The sequence below is a fragment of the Populus alba genome, chromosome 18 (assembly GCF_005239225.2).
Source record: "Populus alba chromosome 18, ASM523922v2, whole genome shotgun sequence".
In the NCBI taxonomy this organism is placed as follows: domain Eukaryota; kingdom Viridiplantae; phylum Streptophyta; class Magnoliopsida; order Malpighiales; family Salicaceae; genus Populus; species Populus alba.
Genome location: NC_133301.1, coordinates 11,677,522 through 11,697,199, shown reverse-complemented (window position 1 = coordinate 11,697,199; position 19,678 = coordinate 11,677,522). Strand labels below are relative to the sequence as shown.

The window sequence follows — 19,678 nt, the reverse complement described above, 5'->3', positions numbered from 1 at the left end:
AGCAAAACTTTTTTCTTAAAAATGTTACATATTCATTCCTCTTCCTAAAAACATTCTCATGTTCGTCCAAAGATTAGTCACAAACAAGCTAACTTAATTTCATTTTGTGCAACACAGTACCCGCTGTGAAGTGCAGGTCTCAAACCTAGTACATCCTACACACTGTCCTCCCAGTTGGTCTGAATGTATATATGCTGCTTGAGTAATAAATGGAAAATGCACTCGTCTTGATTCTCAGCACTTCATTTTAGAGAGAGTTACATGTTGATTATCGTAGAAATCTTCCTTTGATATTATGTTGTGTATCGAGAATGCTTTTTAGAAATTAATATGAAGTTATTTTAAAAACATTTTCTAATAATTTAAGATGATTTCTGACAGTTGTTTTATTCAATTTTCTAATTAATATAACAATATCAGATATATTTAAATTATGACCAACCTATAATAGATTAAACCATTAAACATTATTCAATTTTCTAATTAATATAATAATATCGGATAGATTTAAATTAAGACCAACCTATAATAGATTAAACCATTAAACATGAATAATCTCATCATATAGAATATCTCAATGGAGTTGTAGCTAACTATATATATATATATTTTGATTTACGTGGGTGTTCCGGGCTAGCTTACGCGCACCACGACTAATCCCACGGTTCACTGAACATCTTGCAAATCCAGTGAGCATGTAAGGCACCGGAGGGGTGACAGACGTGCACGGTGAGGTTTGAACCCAGGATGCAGAGGAAGGGAACAAGTCCCTTCAACCGCTGGGCCAAGACCTCAAGTGTTTTGTAAGATGGTGTATTTTGACTCTGGATTTTGTAAGACAGTTGAAGTCTCGAGTTTGAGTTGTCATATTATTTGTTGGTTTCTTGAAATGCATTGACGTAATGAAAATAATAAAATTAGATATTTTTGGAGTTTCATGATTTTATAAAATAAATTTAAAATTATTTAAGATTTATACATAAATAATCAAGAGATTGAATGTTTTTTTTTCTTTAAATAATTACTTCAAGGTTTTGGTTGTTGCAAACTACAAGCCGTCCACACTAATCACAACTAAAAAATCTTCTAAATCCTTTTAAAAAAGATGAATTGTTATACATTTGAGTGTAAGCTTTTTGCTTTTATGTTTAGGTGTTACTGTAATATATTGTTGTACTATCATGTAATGTGTAAAAAATAAGAGGTATAATATTCTATTTATATGTAAATTTAAAAACTCTACAAATAGTAAAATATCAATTTACCTCTTAAATAATATCGCATATATTATTTTAGAATAGTTTTAGAAATTTATTCAATCAAGTTTCTATTTGATTTTTTTGGTCTAAAATTATAATCCTTTGTATTAATTACATTTTAATCTTGAATCAAATCTTGATCATATTATCTCTATTTTAATTTTAATTATTTTATTTTAATATAATAATATTTTTTTAATATTATCAAGTTAATCAAGATTTAACCTGATTATGAAAAAATAAAATTACATTTTTAAAAATACAACTATATCTCAAATATTTTCTTTTGACTGAGTTGAGAAATCTTGATATGACCCGCGGCATCGAATGTGCCACCAATCTAGTTAGATATCTAAACAAAATATGGCTGAAATAGCAATAATCTTGGACTTATCAACTAGTTCAGGCTATTACTTCTTTTTCCTTAAACGGTATGAAGTATGAACACAAGAAAGCAACAGATTAAAAGCAAAGTGGGTGTGAAGTGTGAAATACAATACTGCAAATGTCAGTCAGTGTGCGTGTGTTCTTCCTTTCGCCAAGCACATAGTCATTTGGATACCATTAGACAGGGAGATTGCTAGAGTAAGCCTAATGATTTGCACCTATCTTCTTGCAAATATGCAAGCAATGTGTAAAACTAAGACAAAATGATAATGCCATGTCCATCAAGTGCAAAGCATCTCTGTGTCATCCATCCATGTGAAAAGTGAAACCGTTAGTTTCTTCTAAACGTCTCGATTCATGATAAAAAGGTAAGGCCTCTTTTTGAGTGGCGAATATCCCCACCTGGCCTCCTACCAGATCCAACAACGTGGGACTTTTTCTTAGCCAATGTTGAGGTTTTGGCTTAGATGTCAAGACTTATCAAATACATTCCCATCACCTTTGCTTATACCCCAAAGCACCCTACCATAACACTTAATTCTTCTATCTCGAGGATTTCTTCGGAGAGACTTATCACTTCTCTTCTTGCCACTGTAAAAGGCACATTATGCTTCTTAAACAAGAATAACGCAATGAGAGCTTGCTAATGTGTCATCTCCTCCCTCTACTAACCTTAATCATACTGTTTCTCCCTTCGACATGTTATTAAGCCAAGCTTCTGTGCTTCCATCACGTACAATAGAGCAAATAACTGAATACTTTTCCCTTCTCAACTCCAAGATCTTTCGAGCTGGTCGGCCAACCTGGTGGAGACAACATGATCCCTCCAGCTCCCTCCAAAATACTCATTGGCATCTCATCAGACCTAGACGATAGCAACGAGCTTCTTTCATGGGCAATTAGAGTTCTTGCTCAACCAAATGACACCATTGTTGCCATTTATGTTCTTGGTCAGGATCTTCAGTGCTACTTCCATGAAAAAATAAATAAATGATTCTCCATGCATAATAACCTTGACTGCACATTTATCTTTGCATTATCTCATCTCAAAACCTGCTTATTCAAATCTAAACTATGTAGGAGTGGATACCCAATGTGAACTTCCTTGAGTGAAGTTTGGTTCAAATGAGCTGCATTTATCAGATAGATTAGTAACCTACATTGCATCTACTAACACTAGACATGGTAATGTTGTGCGTGTTTGATTATATACAGTTGATGAGGAGTCAAAGAAGAAACAATCGCAGATTCGACAAGCAAAGGCACATGTTATATCTGTGCTTGGAGAGTTTGCCAGGACCTGCCAGTCTAAGCAGGTATTTAACAACATTATAACCTTCTGAATGTTTGTCGCTTGCTGAATATTACTGCATGTTCCAATCTTTTACTACGGCAACATCACTGAAATTAGAAATTATTGTGAATTTTATATCTTTCAGATAAGTTTGGAGGCCAGAGTGGGATTTAGCTCTAGTATTGGTAGAGGTCTAATCGAGGAAGCAAAATCCATTTCAGCTGATTATCTTCTTCTACGTCGCTTGAGAAACCAATCAAATAGGTAAGGAAACGAGATTAGGTTAGAGAATCCCTATGATGCTTTGATATTATAACTTATAAATGACAACTGTTCTCTTTTTTTGTTTGCCTATATTAGAACTTGGCATCGAGTTATAAGGTTTTGTTTCGAGCATGCCTCCGAAACCTGCACAGTACTTTCATTAGGGAAATGTGAAAGACGACCGGATTCGGCAACTACCAGAGGTTAGTTTCATTGTAAAGGAAAATGCATGCAGATAGAATGTAGCTTCCTCTAGTGTTAACCTATCCAGTCATTCACTTATGGCAGAGACTCATCAACCAAGTTCAAGGTGGTTGAGCAAGAACGATGATGGTAACACTCGTAGCGGCAGGACTACCTCCTCTGTTGAAAAGCATATAAACTCAGAAACCAAGAGACTGAACTCTTCACCAAGAACTGTTTTATATGAAATTGAAACAGAATCTCACAGTACAGAAGATGATACCTTCAGTTTCGGAGGCTCAAGCACTACAGAGTCCCCTCCTCTGGCTACCAATTTCAATGGCCAATCAAAGACAAAGAAGCAGACGTCTACCTGTAAACTTATCTCCTCAATTTTTGCTTCACCAATGAGAAAAATAAATAGGAGTGTTTCCACCAAACAAAAGCAACAGTCTTTGTTAAAATGCTTCACCTATGAGGAAATTGCCAATGCCACAAACAACTTCCACCCAGGTAAACTACTACTACGCTTATGTGGTGTATGTGCTAGCTTTCTGATTCAGTGACTAATAAATCAAATTAATTCAGAAGTCTTATGCTGCTTCTTTTTTTTTTTTTTTCTTTGAGTATCATCAGACAATATAGTAGGTCGAGGAGGGTATTCAGAAGTATATAGAGGTGATCTTTCTGATGGGAGAACTATTGCGGTAAAGATGCTAACCAAGGACAGCAAGGATGTTACTAAAGAGAAAGAGTTCCTGCTGGAATTGGGAATTATTGGACATGTCTGCCATCCCAATACTGCAAGCTTACTTGGCTGCTGCATTGAAAATGGACTCTACCTGATTTTCAATTTCTCTCAGAATGGAAATTTGGCATCTGCATTGCACAGTAAGGAGTTACTTCACTTATTCTTCTCAGTAACTATTTGAAAATATTGGCTATAGCAAAGGATATATATGTTAACATTCTACAGAAATGGAACAGTTCCATTTCTTAGTTCAGAAATCATTCATGATTTGAAGATGATGAAATAAATGATTCTTGTTTATTTAACAGATTATTTTACGGATGATCATCAGGTAAAACAGGTGAGTCACTTCAGTGGCCAGTAAGACACAAGATTGCCCTTGGAGTGGCTAGGGGTCTGCATTATCTCCACAAATGCTGCAAGCACCGAATAATACATCGTGACATAAAAGCCTCTAATGTTCTTCTAGGGCCTGATTATGAGCCACAGGTGAGTGAACATTGCAAGCAAACTCTTCCACTATTCTAATCTTAAAAGCTGATGAAGGGTATTTCGTTTTTCTGTAGATAACTGATTTTGGGCTTGCGAAATGGCTTCCTAACAAGTGGACTCACCATGCTGTGATTCCAATTGAGGGTACATTTGGATACATAGCACCGGAGTACTTCATGCACGGAATTGTGGATGAGAAAACTGATGTTTACGCATTTGGAGTTCTTCTTTTGGAGATCATAACCGGCCGGAGGCCTGTGGACTCATCGAAGCAAAACCTTCTTTCATGGGTACGTGATAACTGGATTCTGCCCTTGATCGATTACCAATACCTACACTACTTCAAATTTCAACAATTTAAACAACTGTGATGGGAATCCCAGCTACATAATGTTACCAGGAGATAACCTCAATGGCTAGCTAGGACTTCTGACTTGTAAATTCAAGTCTGTCAAAAACTGAACTGGAAGTTCTTGTTCTCTCTGAGTCATTCCAATTCATTTAAATGGTTTGCATGTGTAGGCAAAGCCTCTGATGGAATCTGGAAACATCATGGAACTAGCAGATCCGGAATTGAAAGGAAAATTTGATCCAGACCAAATGCATAGAGTTGTGCTAACAGCTTCATATTGTGTGAGACAATCCTCACCATGGCGTCCATCAATGAGTGAGGTGAACATACATTATTATGTGCTAGGTCATGCACTTAGAGTCCATATGAGATGGCAACCAGCTAACCTGATTGAACCCATCTCCTGTTTTCTTTGCTTTCTTTGTAGGTGCTAGAGCTTCTAACCGGTACCGGCGGCCATGACTCTGAAGTTGCAAGAAGCTGGAGGATGCCAAAGTTTACATCTGATGAGTTGGATGATTACTCCGTGACTTTTGGATATGATGTTGCTGTTGATATTGCTTCGGAGGATTATTTGTAAGCAGATAATCTTTTTGTTTCCCTTTTTTTTTTTTTTTTTTTGACGTCTTAGGCTTTTTCCTGGCATGAAAGAAATATAGTTCAGACTACAAGTCTATCACAGGCTAAAAAAACAGGGTTTTTCTTCCAGTTCTATGTAACTTATGCGTTTCTATATACTTTGTGATTAATTTCTAGTGCTGTCAAGAGTGGAAATGTTTCTTTACCTTTTTATTTTCCATTTTGTTGCAACACTACCATTAATTCAACTTAGCTAGGGATTACCTTTTTAGTAGTAAGAGTGTTCGATCAAGTGAACTGTATCAGCAGTCACGAAAAGACATGGAATCTTACAGGAAGGAAGAATTAAATAGTAAAAAACACTATAATCAAACCCATTACTGCCTAAAAAATAGATTAATTAACAGTAATTGAGTATTAAATTACTAACCTGATAACTTTGTTAATTAATCCTCTCGAACTTCAATACTAATTCCCCTTGTCAATGCTTCTTAATTGCAAAAGGAGAAAGGAGAGAGAATTCTTCCCGTTAATAAAGAGAGAGAACCTTATTTGTAATTACCTTTATAGTCTTGTTTAAATTGTTAAAAAGAGAAAATGTTGAAGTACATCGTTGCCTAAATAAAATTGATCTCAATATTAAACTCTCAAAAATTAGGAAGTTCGAAAACTCCTTAACCAAAAAAATTCAAAAACTGATTAAATTAAAAAAATAAAAAAAAAATAACTAAAAAAACCGAACCGTAAAAAAAAAAAACAGTTAAATCAAGTAGAATTAAAAAAAAAAAAAAGAAGGACCGATTCTGTTTAATTTCGGTTTTATAAGCCTAAAAACAAAAAAAATAAGAAAAAAACCGAGCCAAAGTAAAAAAAACCAAGCAAAAACCGAGTCAAATCGATTTGAATTGGTTTTTGTTATAAAAAACCAAACCGAAATCGGTTGGTATGAATCGGTTTTGGTTTTTTTTTGAAAAAAAAAATTCAATTTAATTGTTTTTTTTTATATAAAAAACTGAACTAAACCGAAAATAATTACCCCTACTCCTTATATATACACCATCCACACAATCAGATCAGATCCATATCAAAAGTATTGGATAATATTTTAACACTTAATTGTAACAAAATCATTCGCTTTATGTTACCAAGAATAAGTGTTTTTTTTTTTAAAAAAAAAATATTATGTTTTTATTTTTTGAATTATTTTGATATGGTAATATTAAAAATAAATTTTTAAAAATTTTTTTTAATGTATTTTCAAATAAAATACACTTTTAAAAATAACCGATATTACACTCTCAAACACCCCTTTCATTAAACAAGAAAACATCAGTGACTATTATATTACATGGATTAAATTTATCTGCATTAAAGTTTGAGGAGTTAAAGAAGGAACTATCCACCCAATAAAAAAAATCATCAATCTAATTTCTTCATTTTAGTTTTTTCCTGAGTGATCTTCTAATAAATCAATAATTGACTTGATCTTCCTAAAAGCTTCATCAACTCGTAGTATATTTACCGACATTTATCATTAATAACATTTCAACAACACTTTGGTTTTTCTAAAGAAAGAAAAAAACACTTTTATTTGCAGAATATTATTTTTCTCTTATAATAAATTTGAGATACACACACACATTAACATTGAAAATCTAACAGCAAGACCGAATAAAAAAAAGGGGTCCCGGATCGATTGCATCCATTACTTTTAGATCCCAGAGTCTCCCAACAATAATAGAGCCTGCCTAATGGGCAACTTAGAAGGGCACAGGTCTAAAGATACACCACATGGGCATATGCAAAACAGCACATGTGATACACAACTTGTTTCGCAACACGGTTGGGCCACGTATTAGTTAAAATTTTAAAATTATTTTTTTTTTATTTTTTTTATTTTTTTTATGTGTTGAATTCTAAAATAAATTTTAAAAATAAACAACTATTATTTTTCAAAAATAAAAAAAAGTTTAAAAAATAAATATTATCATAATGTCTATACCAAATCAAATAAGACACCTTCATGCCTCAAAATCCATGGTATTGCTATCCAATCTTTGACTCCCTATTTTCTTAAATATTTTCAAAATACCAAAAAAAAAAAGCAATAAAAAAAATAAAAATAAAAATGAAAAAACATATTGACATGAGCAAGCTAGGAAGGATTTCAGGATATGAAGAAATTAAACTAAGGTTTTGGATATAATTGGGAGCCCAATTGAACCCCATTAAATCCAAGACTAAGAGACGATACAAATTCAATGCAAAATTAAATGGTTATTACATGAATTTGCATAAAAATTAAGTCTGGGGACTTTAATTAGACTTTTGATATATCAATTTGATTTAATCATGATTCCAATTAAAGATTTAATTAAGTTTAATAATTAATTTAAGTCAACTTAAAATATTTAATTAATTGCAAAAACTTAATTAGACTTTTAATGAGTTAAATTAATTTTATTAGGAGATTAACTAGCGAAAGATTAAGATTGAAAGTCTAATTTGGGATTAATTGATAAAATTAAAATTTTAAGGGACCAAATTTAATTTCTACAAAGTCAATTAGGTGAAAGCAGGGACAAGATTGCAAGAAAAATAAAGTTTGGGATCAATCAAGGGCAAAATTAAAGAATTTCAAGACCAAGGGCTGACTTGTAAGAGACATGAGACTTCATGAGCTGAAATTGAAGAAAATCAAAGGTTGAATGATCAATTGAAGATCAATTTATATAAATCCAAAACTAAGGACTTTGATGGATGTTTTTGGAACTGTGCAAGGGTAAAATTGAATTGATTTTTAAAGTTCAATTAAGGATCTAATTGAATAAATTGAAAGATTGAGGATTGAAATTGAGAAAGAAGAAACCTAATTCAAACCTTAAGCACCAAAACAACATCTATATATATATATATATATATATATATATATATATATATATATATATATATAATGTCTCATGAGACAGAATGAATAAGCAATTGATTTTCTCTTTCTACAAATATGAAAACTCCCTCTCTCTCCTTTACATAAGATTAAAAAAAAAAAAAAACACATTTATTTACACCTTATCACTTGTACTCTCGCCCAGATGATATAACAACCATTTTGTAGCACTAAACATGCTGCTATATGGAGCCAAAAACTCACACTCAAACTAGTTTCAAGCTAGGTGTTCTTGTACTATAACAACATCAAAGAAGGAGATGTAATGGGGGCATATCAATGGCTAAAAAAAAGACATAATAATCTTTCAAGACCACTATAGGAAAAGGGAGATAGAGATAAAGAAAAGAGGATTTTCTTTTCCCATAGAAAAAACTGAAGCAAAAATACACCTTTACCAGTTCTCTCTTAGCTTTCTCAAACACCATCTAAAATAAAAGCACCCTTATACCATATATTTTTTAATTTTTTTAACCTAGAAAACAAACCATTCTCCTTCCTACAATCCTCATTGTTTTTCTTCTCTCTCTTTTTTCTTTCCATGGTAACATTAAGCAACCCTTCCATCTTCAATCAACAGCTTCTTCTCACAGCAGACCCATAGCTAGTACCAACAACATTGTCTCCGCGAGAACCCGCAACAAGTTCTAGTAGCTCCTTACAACGTGACCAGTTTTAGTAGTTTTGGTTCAACCGTGAACAAACAACAAGTGTCTCTCTTAATCCAACAACGACAATAACTCTACCATCCACTAGAATCTTCATCATGAGCCATCATCTTCACGACAAACTAGTAAAGGCAACAAGTAATCCTCCTCCCTGTTCTTTTGTTATTGTATGATTTAGCTTGCAAAATCTGAAATAATTCACATTCTGCAGAGGCTAATGACTTGGTCATTGGGTTAGACCGGTGACCAAGTTTTCATGAGCTGGACTTAAACTTGACTTATATGATTGGGCTAAGTCCAGCCTAATTGTAAAAAAAAAAAAATAAGGTTGTTAGGTCATTTGTTGACCTAACAAAACAAGTGGCCTAGGCCTGATCCCAGCCTGTACATGTTGCTAGACCAAGCCCAAACCCATCTTTAACGGCGTGTCTGGTACCCCATTTTTTTCTTAAGATATAAGGTCTTGTTTGGTTATTTAGGATGTGTTTGCCAAACACACGCTTGAGACATTTTTAATGCCTCAAACCTTAAGTTAAGGGTATGTTTGTCAAATACACCTTAAGCCTTTGTCTCTTAGTTTCTAATATGCCTTTATTTTTTTTATGTATAGTTAAATGAATCTTTAAAATTATTTTTTTTTCAATTTTATCCTTTAATATTTTATTATCTAAGAATTTTTTTTTCATGTTTATTTTCTCACTGTTATTTTTATGGGTTTATCTTAATCCTTTATTCATGGTCAAGAGGTTAGCGGATTAACACGAGCTAACTCGGATCTTTATTTTTTTCATTTTATTGAAAATCTTGCTTCGTTGTTTTTGTGGGTTTACCTTCTACGCAATTAGTCTCGGCCTTATGACTATGATCACGAGTTTCAAAGATTAACACAAGTTGAGTTTAATCTTTCTTAGGTATTTTTTTAAAATTAATTTTTTTTCTCAATTCTATTTTTCAACATTTAATTTCTTAAGGGATTGGTTTTCATGCTCTTTTTTTTTTTTCAATTTCCTTTCTATGAGGTTATCCCAATTATATGCTTATGGTTGTGGGGTTCGCTGGTTAACACGAGTTGACCCAATTTTTTTTTATTTTATTTTTTTTAATTTTATCATTTAGCACTGAGTTGTTTTATAGTTGAGCTTTATATTTTGATTTAATTTGTTTTTTTTTATGATTTTTTTTCACTTTCCAAAACACATTGATAAAATCTGTATATTTATTTATTTTACTTAAAAAAAATAACCAACCCATAGCAAATCAAGGTGCAAAACTAGTATGAAAAATTATATGTTTTTCCATGGAGAAAAGTACAAAATGTCGATAAAATTTAATTGGTTACACGTAAATGTATTTGACGTGGATCCATTTCTTGAATTTGAAAAAGACTGACATACCCTAGACATAAAGAAATAGAAGTCCATTTTTCTTTTCTATTTTTTTTTAAATGATTTGGCCTATATGCATCATCTTCTTCGTAAATGAAAAGTTATTTGCACATGTCTTTTAAGAATTTTAACTTATGTTTGTGATAATTCAAAAAAAATAAAAACTTTCACAGTTTTTAATTAAGAAGTTGGTGGCAATCTTGACAATGGATAGAACATGTTTGTCTCTTGATCTCCAAAAATTGACTTTTGTGTGTGAAACTGCGCTCACATCTTTTTGATAAAAAGGACGTCGGGATGATGGTTTTGAGAGCGTGGACAGTGAGAAATTAGAGCTTGTTTCGCTACGAGTTAGAGGTTGCGTTTTTTTATAAACATATTGGCTCAGTGTTTTGTTAAATAAAAAAAAAATTGTTTATTGTGCATGAGTCCCTTAATTTATTGTGTTCTAGCCACAGGAAAATAAAAAACAAAAAATTGCTGCTTTTTGCATGGCAGTTCTACTGTTCTCCACTGTTCACTAAACAGGTTTTTTTTTTTTAACAGTGGAGGCATGCACTGTTCAATGAACAGTGGAGCATGCCTCCACTGTTAGTGTTTTTTTTTTTTTTTTTTCACGTGAACAACAATTTTTTTTTGTTTTTTTTTTTTTAAATTAGTTTAAGGTGAATTAAATTTACTCGTAGTGTAATCTTAATTTTATTTTTGATAATATTTTATCTAATTTTGTAGTTCTTGTCGAATGAATTTTGTACATAATGGAATTGTAGATAGTTTTTTGTTAAAGTAATTTTTTTAACTGTGATTTATTTCATGATGTAATAGCAATAGTTAAATCCATAAAATTTAAATTAAAAACCATCAATATTAATATATATTTTTTAAAAGTATTTTATAACCTCAATTTCAAAAGTATTCTTAACCAAACACATTAAAACTACTTTTTCTTCAACCTCAATTTCAACGATAGTTTTAACCAAACATCTATTTTTTCAAACCAACCTCAACTAAAAACATTTTTTATAAAACAATTTTTTTTCAAATCACAACCACAACAGCTACCGCAATACCAAACACACTCAAAGTCTATTGTCGACCGTTCAAACAAGAAAAAAAATGGCCATTTGAAATTACGTTACAAACAATAATTTTTAAAATTTTATTTGAAATTAATTTTTTTATATATATTTATATTATTATGATGTATTGTATAAAAAATAATTTTTTAAAAATAAAAAAATATTATTTAAAAATATTTCTAAATAAAAAAAATAACATTACTAAACTCCTAACCACCTCATTTAAATACTCATTTTTATTTCATATTGAGCATAAATATACGGTGAAGCGTCGTGTGGGATGGCTTTTCTAATGTATCTTGCCTCTCTATTGGCTGAATGTGCTCGGAATTGTGTCAATAATAATAATTTAAAATATTTATTTATTTAGAAATATATTAAAATAAAAAGAATATCTTTTAAAAAATATTTTTAACATAAATACATCAAAATAACTGAAATATGCTGAAAAGTCATTAGTACAAACATTTTTACGGTAAAAGCCTGTTTGTTTCTGTATTTCAAAAACGTTTTTGAAAAAATTTGAAATTTTTTTATTTTTTTATTAACTTCAAATTAATATACTTTTAGTATTTTCAAATTATTTTGATGTGCTGATGTCAAAAATAATTTTTAACAAATTAAAAAATATCATTAATATATATTTTAATATAAAAAATTATTTAAAAAATAATTATAATTATACTGCCAGACAAGCTCTAGGAAAGGCGAATTTCTCTTTAGATGGAGAAGGCAGTTGTGAAACATCTGGTCAAAGATAGGTGTTGAATGCCCTGATTTGCCCTTTCCTGTCACAGCCTGTCTGGCTGCCATGCCTCCTGAAACGCGAAAACTCCCATATTTCAGTCCGGGAAAGTCCTTTTCTTTCTCGGTCTGTCAAATTCATACAGAACTACTAATTAGCAATAATATGTTTTATTTCCGAAGAACTAGCACCTCTCACAAAAAAAAAGAAAAAAAAAAAAGAGTTTTGGAAACTAGTATACTTCCAAAAAGTTTTGGGATGGGTTAACCATCAGATTGCGCTAAGAATTTTATTGAATTTTAAAAAGTTCGTCACTAATCATTTTCATTAATAATTTTATATATAATTTTCATAATTTTCAATTAACTTCATAAGTTAAGGAATCCTATTAAAATTTAAATGAAATATTATTGAGAATACAATGATGGTGGTTTTTTTTAAAAAAATTATATTAAAAAAAATTGTTAGCTTCGTTTCAACTTACAAATAACACAATCTACTGGATTGGGCAACCCACTAAAATGTATTAATTTTTCAAAAAAAATTGGATTATGTTATTCTTCAAAACGGTTTTTGGAGAGGTGTTGTTTTAATAATGCATATTTCGACGATTTGTGGAGATATACTAAAAAAAATTAATTTTTTTATTAGGTTATATTTTTATTTGGTCCCTCAATTTTTATATTTTTATTATGATAATTCCAGTCATTATTTTTGTGAAAAAGTAATCAAATTTAATATTTATTTTTTAATGCAATTGCTAGAACAATAGTTAATTTTTGTCCAACTTAAAAAAAAACTAAGTTTAATTCATGAAGTAATCTTAATAATAGAACTAAAATTAAGATTATATGTAAATTGAGGGACCAAATAAGAGTTTGAGTAGAGATGGAAAGTAAAAGAAATAAGACAACACAATATAGCCCAATAGGAAAGAGAGAAAAAAAGAAAGAATAAGAGATTAAAGCCACGGAGAAATTATTATTATTATTATTATTACTAATTGTCTATAATATTATTGTAAAGATATTGATGAGATGAAATTAAAAAAAAAATAAAAAAAAAATTACTTTTAAAGGTTACGGTGAGCCATGCATCATCTACAAATTGTGTGCGTGTAATGCACACCAACAATCAAATTTTAACACTTTCATAACGCATATACCACGCATGCTAGATCAAATAAATATAATTTATTGTCAAGTATATCTCACATGACAACAACAACAAAAATTCATACTTTCGACAATAATTTTACTGCTAAAAATTTGTTTAGCATGTTAAAGCGCAATTTGAGAAATGTTTTTCTGCGTATGCTAGTTCAGGAAATATTTTTATACATATATTAAAGGATTACTCAACTTAAAAGCTTAAGCTTTTAGATGAGATTCTAAAATATGATTTATATTATTTTCTAACAGTATAGTCTAACTTATTAGATTTTAAATTTATTATTTAGATATTATTGATTTAAATCATATAAACCTTGAAATTATAAAAATATATATAATTATTAATTTTAAAATCTATAAAATTAATTAACGTATTCAAGCTAGAATACCAATATTAATAAATATAAAAATATAAAAGTTTACTGTTTGCTCTGACAAAAAAATAATGTAATAGATTGAAAAGGGAAATTAATATTTGGAGCAATTGGAGATAGAGATTCGTGATCTTTTTCGAGAAAGGAAGAAGTCCCAGCAAAGTTAAAAAAAAAGAGTTCAATAGATTAGCAAGAAGACCAAAACCAAAAACCCTTAAAAAAGAAAATGGATAAATGGGGCTTTTGACCTGAAAAGCAAAATTTCAAGAGCAAAAGCCTTAGCTGCAACGTGATTAATATTGTTGCCTATAAAACGAAGGGCTACACTTCAACTGATCCTTTCAAGGATTCGTCTAAGATTTACAGATTACTGTAATCAGCATTAAAAGAGGGTAAGACCACCTTACCGTTATTGATTATAGCTGAAAAATTACATAATCTTCTAGATAGTAATTAACTGGCTAGTTAACCTCTCCCTAAATCCACGGTCAAAAAGAGGGAACGACACCGTATTGGGTATCGGCCATGAAAGGGACAGAGCTCGGAGAGTTATATAGGTTGTCCATATCGGATTCCATTTCGATTCGTTTTGCGAATCGGCCTTTGATTCTCGGCCTGCTTTCAGCGTAAGCTTTTCGGGAAGCATACCGTATGGTCTTTTCGAACTTTCGGTTCTTTCTTTTCTCTCTGTACCGCAAAACTCTAGCTTCACGGTCAATCCCAGCTAACTGAGTTGCTGCTTGATTCGCAGTACAGCCTGAGAGGGGCATGCTTGGATCGGTAGTAGTATTCATGCTTCGGCTGAAAGGATGGGATATGTCGGACATAGAATTCCCATCAGGGACAACACCAACGTCTAGGGAAGACGAAGAAACCTGAAAAAAAATCAAAGAAACTTTGTCAGCATCTCTACAAATTATGAAACCTTAGTTACAAAGGCGCTTATATATATATATAATTCTTTTGAGCTTAATTAAGCAGGTTCTGGTACTTACGCTGTGGCTAAGAGACTGAGATGAGTAGCTGAAAGAAGTGAGTTTAGATCTACAGAAATCAATGTCAAAGCAACTTTCATGATTGATCGCCGGAAGCGGAGCTGGTTTGGTTTGCACAGGCACAACGCTATCAGCACCACCATGAATCTGCTCATAGCTCGCATTGATGGAATTCTGATACTCGAATTCAAGAAACGGATCAATTTCAGAGAAAAACATGTCTCCAGTCTTCACAACAGGATTCTCGATTCGGAGCTTTGAATTATGGTCATGTGTTGTGTGATTACTCTGTAACAGCCACGAAACACCATCATCGTTCTGATCAGATCCAGACACGCCATTTTCTCCGGGTGTTAGAATATTAAACGCCGTGGAAGTCTTAACAATTGATTCAGCAGAGTTATAAAAGGGGTCGATTGGGACTCGTTCATGACGGCGAGCAAGAGGGTTAGCAGAGTGGATGTCAGCGTCACAGGTGACACAAAGAATAGCTGCATCAGCTTTGCAAGTAACCGCAGCTGGTGCTTGCTCGCAGACCTCACACATCCACACACGCTCATGCCGGGACATGGTTTTGCTATTCACCTGGCTATGGTGAATCTTGTTATCACAATTCAGACACAAAAAAGCAGAGTCGGCCCTGCAAAACGCCGCTGCAGCCGCGGTTTTGCACGAGTCACAACGTTTAGCCGCAACACTCCATCCTCCGGTTAAGTTCTTTAAGCTCTCGACTTCAATTCCCATGTTTTTTCTCTCCCAGTTTCTGATCAAATAAATAGGAAAACCGAAAACTTTTTTTTTTTTAGGGGGGGTGTTTCTTGATTCTCCAAAATCCCGCAAGAGAGAGTTATCGAATTGGTGGTTTGGGATTTGTGGGGGCTTTAAGAGTAAAAGAGGCGGGTGTGTTGATTGTTATTATCTTTCTTAAGTCTAGTCAGAGGAAAGGAAAGTTGGGTGCTGATAAGGAAGAAGAGAGCACGTGGAGAGTTCATAGCCAAGTAAAAAGGTTTCTCATTTTTTTTATTTGTTAAGACAAAAAACATGTTTCGGGTTTGGGTTTTTTCGAGGATTTTAATAGTCTTTGTGAGAAGTTGCTGTCACGTGTCTGTGCCGACGTAGGACCCGTTTGAGCTGGGGGGACTCGAGGGAGAGATGATGACGGTGGTTGCAAAACTTATTGTTTCCTTTTGCGGGGCAAGAATACTTTTAAAAAAGTTAATTTTTTTATTTTAAATTATTTTTTTTAAAAATTAAATTTTCAATACATTAATATAAAAAGTAAATTTTAATATATCTTTAATAACAACCGTTGCAGCGAGAAATAAAAAGGGGTATCAAATTAATAACAACCGTTGCAACCCTATGTAAAAATCGCGAGTAGGATGGTAAAAGTAGAAATCTAACCACGGGGTTTGGGCCATGGCCCATACAGAGTGAAATGAAGCCTGCACTCACTCTTTCACCCGTTGACCTTTTCTTCCCCACTTACCCTCTCTCTGTCCTCCTCCCTCCCTCCTTTTTCTCTCACACATCTTAAATCTCTCTTGACCTTGTTTGATTGCAGGATTTCTGCTTTTCCAATGTTTGACGAGAACAAGGAAAAATAATCAAAGAAAAATGAATTCAGTCAATGAAAAAATTACAACGTTGTGAAAGGAAAGTGTTTTTCTTTCTAAAATAAAGGAAAACACTTTCCGTTTGTTTCCTTTCATAAAAACAGTGGCCAGAGATGGGTCATTTCATGCTTTTTTGTAACCGTTCATGTTAATTGCATTGTTCAATAAACAGTGCAATTAACATGAACAGTGTATTGCGTACACTGTTCACTAAAAAATAGTGAACAATGCAATTCTCTTGCATTGTTCATTTGCCTGCGGGAACTTTTTTTTTTTTTTTAAGTGTGCTATTTTTTTAACATTTAAAAAAAAAAACTAATTTAGAGTTAATTTTATACCTTAATATTTTATCCAATGTTATTACATGCTAAAAATATTATTAAAACTATAGTTTTATCGGATGTATTTTGTATGTAATGGAATTATAAATGGTTTTAATGGAATAGTAAAAAATATTTCACAAGCTTATTTCTCTATAATATGATATGATATATATAGTTATATTTTATAAAATAAGCTATGTATGAATATAGGATTTAATAAAAAAAAATTCATCATTATACATTTTAGATTTTATTTTTTTTATTGTAAGTGATTAAATATTTTATATATATTAGATAAAAAAATTTTAAAAAATTAATTCATTAATAAATTATTTTCCAGTTCATTTTCCATAATACAACCAAACACTGGAAAGTGTTTTCCAGTTCATTTTCCATAACACTACCAAACATCGAAAAATACTTTTTTGGAATTCATTTTTCAGGAATTCATTTTTTCCGGAATTCACTTTCCAAAAAAAATTCACTTTCCTGCAAACAAACAGAGGTTACAGAGCTATAGTCTAACTATATTTTTGTTCAGTCCACCTGGACCCGCACACCCCCTTTCTTCTTCTTTTTTCCCCTCTTATTTTGACCTAAAAAACTCTTGGCTTCTACATGTATCTTTTTGAGTTCCGAGAAGTCAGAACATGTGCCGCGTTTTTCATGCAAACAATATTTTTAATGATTAACTAACATATTTTATATTGTATTCTCTTCAATTTTATATATATATATATATATATATATATATATATGCAAATCTGGTATCACTTTTTTTTTTAGTTAATGGTCAACAACGTAAACAAACATCATTTTCAATGCAAATTAGATACCTTATTTCTATACTAATGATTATTTCTATGCAATTTCTCACTACTAATCATTCATTTACCTCCACTCTCAGTTAAGTGAAAGACACTATAATTAAAGGTGGACACCAAAGTTTTCACCAATTAATTATTCGTGTAACTCTACATCTCATTATATGAGACGATGAGATTAAGGTCTATTAATACTTTAGTTTTTTTTGGTAAAAAAACATATTTTTTTAGTTTTTGAAGATATAATTTGTATTTAAAAAGGATATTATATCTTTTAAAAAAAGCCATTACATCTCTAAACAAAACACAGCTAATCTAACTTAAATTGAGTTTTAAATAAAATTAATTTAATTAAACTTAGTTGATCGATTAATTTAATTTATGATTTGGTCAAACACAACCAACTTGATGAAATCGAGTCTAAAATAGATCGAGTGAACACATAAAAATTTGAAAGCCTAAAATGACATACTTTAAAAAAGAAAAGACACAGAGTCAACGCAAATCCAATAACTAGATTGTAATAACTATACAGAAGCGTATGACGACGTGGGTGACCCGTGTCTGAGCGAGGAGTGCAGAAACCAAAACAAACAGAAAAGGGAGGGCAACTACAACGTCATGCGATGCGTGAGCTTCGATTTAAACACGTGTAGCTGAAAAGTGGAGGTGGACAAGATTGCCCTTGCAGCCATGACCATGAATGATTAAAAAAAAAAAAAAAGAGGCACGGATATGTAGAAAGTCACAGCCAGGATGCCAGGTGTCGCATATAGATGGGTTGGCAAACCTTGTGGCGTTTTTTTGGGGATGCATGAAGCTTGTTAGGCTTTTATATCTATTTATAGGATTTAAGCTAGAGGATAGTGGACAATACAGGAAAACTGCTTCTTTTTATAACCAATCATCTTTTAAATATGTTTTTTACAAGGAAAATGTTTTTCGATAATTGATAAATAATGAAAAATGAGAAAACTGTTTTTTAGTCCTTGGGCATGGTTATAACTTAGTTTTTAGGTTTCAAAACAAATAAATTAATTCAACGATTTTATTTTTAAAATATCAACTTCATTGTAAATATTTTCCAAACAATATTATTCAAGAAAAAAAATCATAACCTAAAGAAAATGATAGTTGTTTTTTTGTCTAAAACATTCAATTCTTAACACATCATATAAATCTTATGGTATTCAATGAAAATAACAAAATTGAATTTTTTTAAAAAAAATCAAAACCTGTTCAAATCGACCAGTTTTGATTTGGTTCGATTTTTTAGAATAAAAACCGGTAATGACACCCTATCCCCATAAAAAAAAAAATTAAAGAATAGATACAACTCGAAGAAAAATTTTAAGTGAAAATATTCCTATCATTTTTAGTGTGAATTTTATTTTTATTTTTCTTTTTCTTAATGTCTGTCTCTTTCTTCAAAGTTAGCTAATGAAATAACTAATAAAATATCATTATTTACTCCTTAAACATTGAAATTAAATTTTGTTCACTATTGATATAATTACCTGGTACTTTTATTATTATCACTAACATCATAATTATTATAACAATCATTATCTTATTATATTTGTTTTGGTCTATATTTTTACCTCACAAATTATTATTTTTTAGTTTTATTTCTATATAAAATGACTTGTTAAAACACTTTTTTTTAGAAAATTATTAAGATATTATATTAAAAAAAACTAAATTACACGGTTTAAAATACTATATTAATAATTTTGCTCTTTCAAATAGTTTTTACTATTGAAGATGCCAACTCTTTTATATAATAAATAAATAAATGGTTCTAACATTAAAAGGGAGCTCAATTATTTAGATATTAAATTTATTTTTCAATAATTACAAGTTCAAAAATTTTTAAAATTATTAAAAATTTATATAATTATTAATTTTAAAATTTATAAAATTAATCAAAATATATATAAACTAATTCAAATATTCACATGAAAAAACCAAATGGTTCTTCCATGGATA

At 31.2% G+C, this 19,678-nt stretch overlaps 2 protein-coding genes across 2 annotated transcripts; one reads left to right on the top strand and one right to left on the bottom strand.

Annotated features, from left to right (window-relative positions):
- The first annotated feature begins 2,297 nt into the window (after positions 1-2,297).
- Positions 2,298-5,734, top strand: LOC118033236 (probable receptor-like serine/threonine-protein kinase At5g57670). Its single transcript, XM_035038147.2, has 10 exons — positions 2,298-2,596; positions 2,862-2,962; positions 3,086-3,204; positions 3,301-3,407; positions 3,493-3,900; positions 4,024-4,278; positions 4,470-4,627; positions 4,705-4,920; positions 5,153-5,302; positions 5,410-5,734. Exons 1-10 carry the CDS (start codon positions 2,464-2,466, stop codon positions 5,560-5,562), a joined length of 1,800 nt encoding a protein of 599 aa, XP_034894038.1. The 5' UTR covers positions 2,298-2,463; the 3' UTR covers positions 5,563-5,734.
- An 8,403-nt stretch (positions 5,735-14,137) lies between these two features.
- Positions 14,138-15,905, bottom strand: LOC118033237 (zinc finger protein CONSTANS-LIKE 5). The gene is made up of 2 exons (XM_035038148.2): positions 14,927-15,905; positions 14,138-14,806 (listed from the first exon to the last, which is right to left on the bottom strand). Exons 1-2 carry the CDS (start codon positions 15,668-15,670, stop codon positions 14,420-14,422), a joined length of 1,131 nt encoding a protein of 376 aa, XP_034894039.1. The 5' UTR covers positions 15,671-15,905; the 3' UTR covers positions 14,138-14,419.
- Positions 15,906-19,678: the final 3,773 nt, after the last annotated feature.

Coding starts and splice junctions, on each gene's coding strand:
- LOC118033236 (XM_035038147.2), top strand. CDS start 2,464: ATGATCCCTCCAGCTCCCTCCAAAATACTCATTGGCATCTCATCAGAC. Junction 4,628..4,704: donor GGCCTGATTATGAGCCACAG/GTGAGTGAACAT, acceptor GTTTTTCTGTAG/ATAACTGATTTTGGGCTTGC. Junction 5,303..5,409: donor GGCGTCCATCAATGAGTGAG/GTGAACATACAT, acceptor CTTTCTTTGTAG/GTGCTAGAGCTTCTAACCGG.
- LOC118033237 (XM_035038148.2), bottom strand. CDS start 15,670: ATGGGAATTGAAGTCGAGAGCTTAAAGAACTTAACCGGAGGATGGAGT. Junction 14,807..14,926: donor CTCAGTCTCTTAGCCACAGC/GTAAGTACCAGA, acceptor ATTTTTTTTCAG/GTTTCTTCGTCTTCCCTAGA.